Source organism: Camellia sinensis, chromosome 2 (genome assembly GCF_055761805.1).
Source record: "Camellia sinensis isolate YWXY chromosome 2, ASM5576180v1, whole genome shotgun sequence".
Classification (NCBI taxonomy): Eukaryota; Viridiplantae; Streptophyta; class Magnoliopsida; order Ericales; family Theaceae; genus Camellia; species Camellia sinensis.
The window spans coordinates 80,391,000-80,397,641 of NC_138962.1; the positions used below are offsets into that span (position 1 = coordinate 80,391,000).

The 6,642-nt window shown below is 45.0% G+C and overlaps 1 protein-coding gene across 1 annotated transcript; it reads right to left on the minus strand.

The window, feature by feature from the left end:
• Positions 1 to 4,989: 4,989 nt before the first annotated feature.
• Positions 4,990 to 6,285, minus strand: LOC145820142 (uncharacterized). The gene is made up of 2 exons (XM_082914914.1): positions 5,995 to 6,285; positions 4,990 to 5,913 (listed from the first exon to the last, which is right to left on the minus strand). The coding sequence occupies exons 1-2, from the start codon at positions 6,130 to 6,132 to the stop codon at positions 5,068 to 5,070; spliced, it is 984 nt and encodes a 327-aa protein (XP_082771040.1). The 5' UTR covers positions 6,133 to 6,285; the 3' UTR covers positions 4,990 to 5,067.
• Between the last annotated feature and the right edge of the window lie 357 nt (positions 6,286 to 6,642).

Consider the following 6,642-nt stretch of genomic DNA (forward strand, 5'->3'; position numbering starts at 1 on the left):
TTAATGGAACGCCAACATGGCCACTAGGTGCAACAAGCTTAGAGGTACAAGCCGGCACTAAGAAGATCAGGACAGAATTCCTGGTCATTGACACACCCTCACCATACAACATCATCCTTGGAAGACCGTGGTTGCATGCAATGGGGGCAGTTCCCTCGACGTTGCATCAACTACTCCGGTTCCCAACGGAGCATGGGATTGAAGAAGTCAGAGGGGATCAACTACAAGCCAAAAATTGCTCCATGGCAGCAATAAAGTCCACCTGTAGTATACAGGAGCCAAAGAAAGCAGAAGTTGAAGATGGAGACATGGAAGTCCTGGAAGACGTCGGGAAAGAACCGACCGAGAAAAGCGAAGAAGCACTAAAGAAAATCTTCGTCCAGGAGGGCGACGAAGAACGATTTTTTCTTCTCGGCTCCGGCCTAGCCAAAGAAGAAGAAAAAGAACTAGAAGATTTTTTAAGGGCAAACATAGAGGCATTTGCCTGGACACCCTATGAAATGCCTGGCATTGACCCCGAGGTCACTTGCCACAGTTTGAATGTCGACAGATCGGCAAAACCAGTGATTCAACGAGCCAGAAGGCCGACGTTATTACACGTCGAAGCAGTGGAGGAAGAGGTAGACAAACTCCTTGAAGCCAGGGCAATCCGAGAAGTCCAGTACCCAACGTGGCTGTCCAACACAGTAGTAGTAAAAAAGAAAAATGGCAAGTGGAGGGTTTGTGTGGATTTTACCAGCCTCAACAAAGCTTGCCCCAAGGACAGTTTCCCTCTGCCCAAAATCGACCAACTGGTTGACGCCACTTCGGGACACGAAAGGATGAGTTTTTTAGACGCATACAGAGGGTACCACCAGATTGCTATGTACCCTCCAGATGAGGAGAAGACCGCGTTCATCACCCCGAAAGGCCTGTACTGTTGTAAGGTAATGCCTTTTGGGCTGAAAAACGCAGGAGCAACCTATCAGAGGTTAGTAACAAAGATGTTTAAACATCTGATCGGCAAAACAGTAGAAGTTTACATTGATGACATGGTCGTAAAGACCAAGGAGTCAAAAGGTCATCTTGCCGACCTAAAAAAGGTCTTTGACATACTCAAAAGATATCGGCTCCGACTCAACGCCGCAAAGTGTGCCTTCGGAGTTGGGTCAGGTAAATTCCTAGGCTATCTGGTAACAAGAAAGGGCATAGAGGCCAGCCCAGACCAAATCAAAGCCATCCTGGAGCTACAGAGCCCAACATCGGCAAAGCAAGTCCAAATGCTCACTGGAAGGGCCGCAGCCCTGAACCGATTCATCAGCAGAAGCTCGGACAAGTGCAGACCCTTCTTTAACCTGGTAAAAAAAGCCACAGACTTCCTGTGGACCGAAGAATGTGAAGCAGCCTTAGCCGATCTGAAAAAGTACCTGACCACAACCCCGGTCCTTTCTAACCCTGTTCCAGGAGAAGAATTATTTTTGTACTTAGCAGTCTCTGAACACGCAGTCAGTGCAGTGCTAATCCGCGAGGAAAAAGGGGAGCAGAAAGCTGTCTATTATGTAAGCAAGACTTTGGCTAACGCAGAAACAAGGTACCTACCACTGGAAAAATTAATGCTAGCCTTGGTAATGGCCTCAAAGAAACTAAGCCATTACTTCCAGGCACACAAGATTGTGGTTCTAACAGAGCACCCATTGAAGTCCTTATTACATCAAGGAGACTTAACAGGAAGGATAGCAAAATGGGCAGTAACACTGGGACAGTTTGACCTAGAATTCAGGCCAAGAACAGCAATAAAGGGCCAAGTTTTGGCCGACTTCGTCGCAGAACTCACACCTGAAGCCATCGCACCTCAGGCTCCGTCGAGCCGAGATGAGCATCACCCCGACAAACAAAAAGAAACCCAGTCAAAGACAAAACAGCAAGAGAAAGAAAGGCTCAGACCATGCAGCATCTACATCGGCGATTCGTTCAGACTATATGTCGATGGAAGTTCAAACCGCCAGGGAGCAGGAGCAGGAGTACTGCTGATATCTCCAGATGGAGAGATTGTAGAACAATCCATCCGACTGGGATTCAAAGCCTCCAATAACGAAGCAGAATACGAGGCATTAATTGCAGGACTAAAGCTAGCAGCAGCAGCAGAGGCAGACGAGGTAATTGTTTTTTGTGATTCGCAATTAATTGTTAACCAGTCAACAGGAGAATTTGCAGCCAGAGACGAAAGAATGTCGGCATATGCAAAGGAAGTCATCCGACTGGCGGCCCTATTTCAGAACTGCAGATTACTCCAAGTCAGCCGAGATGACAACACCCATGCCGACGCATTAGCCAACCTGGCCAGTTCAATTCAAACTGGAAAAACAAGGACAATTATGATCGACTACATGTCGGCCCCGAGTATAGATAAACAGAGCACCGAACAAGAAACAATGTGCGTGGGCCTTGGACCAAGCTGGATGGATGCAATCATTGCGTTCCTAAAAGAAGGGAAGCTGCCAGAAGACCACAAAGAAGCACATAAAATTAGGCTGAAATCCGCCAGATTCAGCCTAACAGCGGAAGGCCATCTCTACAGGAGGTCCTTCACTGGACCACTTTTAAGGTGCGTACACCCTTTGCAGGTTGAAGATTTTCTTTATGAGATCCATGAAGGAATTTGTGGAAGCCATGCCGGGGGCAGATCGTTAGCCCATAGGGCCATTACCCAGGGGTATTGGTGGCCCTATATGCAAAAGGACGCCGAAGCCTATGTAAAGAGATGTGAGCAATGTCAAAGGTTTGCACCTTTGATACATCAGCCAGCTGCCGACCTAAACCCAGTATCCAGCCCCTGGCCGTTTGCCCAATGGGGCATGGATCTGGTGGGACAACTTCCCCAGGCAACTGGGCAAAGAAAATATTTACTGGTAGCAACGGACTACTTCACAAAATGGATAGAGGCAGAACCTCTTGCCAAAATCCGAGATGTGGATGTCAAGAATTTTATTTGGCGAAACATAATCACCAGATTTGGGATTCCAAGAGCAATAGTTGCCGACAACGGAACACAGTTCGACAGCAAACTTATCAAAAACTTCTGTGCGAAATTCAAGATCAAAAACTATTTCTCAACTCCAAGTTTTCCTCAAAGTAATGGGCAAGCAGAGGCGTCCAACAAAGTAATTCTGGATGGGATAAAGAAGAGGCTCCAAGCAGCAAAGGGAAAGTGGGTAGACGAGCTGCCCAACGTACTTTGGGCATATCGGACCACGCCGAGAAGATCAACGGGAGAATCCCCTTTTGCCATGGCCTATGGCACAGAAGCAGTCATCCCATTGGAGATCGGCATCCCAGGGATCAGAACCCAGGGAGTAGAGAATGGCACCAATGACATACTCTTAGCCCGAGACCTGGATCTACTGGAAGAACGGAGAGAGAAGGCTGCAATTCAGCTTGCAGTATACCAGCAACAGCTTGCCAGAGCTTACAACAAGAAGGTTAATCCAAGGGATTTTCAGGTTGGCGACTTAGTCCTAAGAAAAGTCGTCGGAAACAAGAAGGATCCCAGGGAAGGCAAGCTTGGCCCGAACTGGGAAGGACCCTACAGAGTTACTTCAGTATTGGGCAATGGAGCATATCGGCTTGAAGACAATGAGGGCAAAGCACTACCCAGACCTTGGAATACTTGTAACTTGAAATTCTTCTATCATTAGATAAACATCATTGTTTGGCCGATATTATCAATAAAGTCTTTTCAGAATTCTCTTAACACGTATGATTAATGGTTATTGAAAACATATCAAACTCAGGCAAACTAAGCCGATGTTATCCCTTGATCCACTTGTTGAAATTTGTAGCAATTTACAAGTTGGAATCAAGCTGATTCCTTATCTTCACTTGTTGAAATTTGTAGCAATTTACAAGTTGAAGTTAAGCCGATATAATTCCTTGATCCACTTGTTGAAATTTGTAGCAATTTACAAGTTGGAATCAAGCTGATTCCTTATCTTCACTTGTTGAAATTTGTAGCAATTTACAAGTTGAAGTTAAGCCGATGTTATTCCTTGATCCACTTGTTAAAATTTGTAGCAATTTACAAGTTGGAATCAAGCTGATTCCTTATCTTCACTTGTTGAAATTTGTAGCAATTTACAAGTTGAAGCTAAGCCGATGTTATTCCTTGATCCACTTGTTAAAATTTGTAGCAATTTACAAGTTGGAATCAAGCTGATTCCTTATCTTCACTTGTTGAAATTTGTAGCAATTTACAAGTTGAAGCTAAGCCGATGTTATTCCTTGATCCACTTGTTAAAATTTGTAGCAATTTACAAGTTGGAATCAAGCTGATTCCTTATCTTCACTTGTTGAAATTTGTAGCAATTTACAAGTTGAAGCTAAGCCGATGTTATTCCTTGATCCACTTGTTGAAATTTGTAGCAATTTACAAGTTGGAATCAAGCTGATTCCCTACCTTCACTTGTTGAAATTTGTAGCAATTTACAAGTCGAAGATAGGCCGAGGTTATTGCGTAAGTTCTCATAGCAATATATGGGTTGTCTGAACCCTAGAGAAGATGCTTAACACTTGTTGAAAGTTGTAGCCATTTACAAGGTTATGTTAAGCCGACGTATGATCACCCGCTGAGGTATACAGGAAATTAACGGGTCGATGCAAAGGTTAAGTATATTATTTAAACACTTGTTGAAATTTGTAGCAATTTACAAGTAGGGTAGAACGAAATCATTGTTTAAATACTTATTGAAAACTTAAAAGATGGCAAAAGTATACATTGAGTAGTATATGTTTAGTTCTTGACAGAATTTATACAAGGTTTACAGGTCAGTATCTTGCCGAAGTAAAAGCCTTGCAGTTATACCCAGGGTATGTAGCCCCGAGAAGATTGCACAAAGAAAGCATGCAAAAATTTCTAAGTATAGAACTATGCAGAAGCAAGCAACAGAACATCACAAGATCAAAAATATCCATTGCAAGAACAGTTGCAATTACATACCGAAAAAGGCACATCGGCCATAAGAAGGAATGTACATTGTTCAGAAATTAAAAGAAAAAACAAAGTCCAAAATCCAGAAAAGAAAGAAGGGAAAATCAAGACTCTTGAACATCAGCAGCAGCAGAAACTGGAACCTCGGATGATTCAGCTAGAATATCCTCGGCCAACTTCTCCGCTTGTATTTCGGCATCTATCTCTGCTAAAGTTGTGTCAAGACTTCTGTCAGTCAGAAGAAGGTCAGATGATGGACACCCCCGAACAGGTTCCCTGGGCACTTCCTCAGCCTCATCACCCACTTCATCTTGAGTTAAGTCTAAAAATTGCTCAGCTGGAAGAAAGGACTTGGCCTCAGTAGCGCCCTTGGGTTTTCTCACCAAGGCTTCACCTTCATCTTTCTCTTCGTCTTCACCCTCAGCTTCTACCTCGGTCTCTGATTCATCCTCAGCTTGACTTGGAGGAAGAAATGGTAGAAGATTAGCATCAACTTGGCGCAATGGCGAGTCAGCAGGGAGATCAAGCTTCTTTATCAGGGACATCCAACCAAGGGAAAATCCCCTGTTGCATGCCTGCCTGACTTGAAGCTTGTATTCTTCTGCAACGTCGGCCATGCCTTGAGCATAGGCCTTTTCATCGGCCTCCTTGACTTCGGCCTCCTTGGTGGCCAGAGCTTGTTGAAGTTCTTTTTGCGCTTGGACCTTCTGAGCCTCGGCCTCCCTTTTCTCGGCTTCAGCTACTTTTTTAACGGCCTCAGCAGCTTCGGCCTTCTCAAGAGCTAAGGTTTGGTTCTTCGTCGCAGCCTCGGCTTGATCCTCTAGTTTCTTCATTTTTACTTCAAGAGCCCTTAATTCTCTCTTCATTGAGGTCGCTTCCCTCTTCATATCAACCAATCTTTGACGATTCTCAAAGGATTGCATTGAAAATGAATGGGCATGTTGGATAGCCTGAATGAAAACAAGAGTATCAGAAAGTGTTCTCAGAAAGAAACAGAAGGAAAAAACACAAAAACAAATAGAAATACTTACTTGGGCAGAGTGTTGGAGCATCAGAGCGTAATTTTCATACTCACTGAACTTGGCATTTCGCTCCAAATCATTCGGTAGAAGAAGAGCGGTACTAAGGGCGACAGCAACGTTGATATCATCAGTACTTTCACTAGCCATGATAGGCCTGTCCTCTAGAGATAGATCAGGGGCCCATGGGACGTCGGGCTTCTTTGAAGCCGAGGTCGTCGCAGACGATGACCTTGGCCTCTTTGTTTGTGTAGATCCTGAGGGTTGGCCCTCAGCAGACCTTTTGGTTGAAGTAGAGGTCGATTTTTTGCCTTCAGCTAGCTTCGAAATCGGCAGAGCATCCTCAGCCTCGGCGTCTGTAGCCTTGGCCTTAGGCTGAGCCTTTTTTACTCTCTTTTGTTTGGGAGGGAGCGTTGATTGCGCCGGTGCGGCTTCGGCATCAGTTGGAATATCGGCGAGAAGGTCTTGGACGACAGGCCTCGGACGAACCATCTCGGCAGTCTTTACTAGCCTTCGTCGGCGTTTACGTTCAGGAATTGGTATTAAGAAGGGGGCCGAAGTTGATGGAAGATCGGCTGGGTCAGATGTGGACTCTTGATCTGTCCGAGATGTAGAAGCAGTTAAGGTTGTGGCTGTTGGTGGAGAGAGACTCTTCTTCCT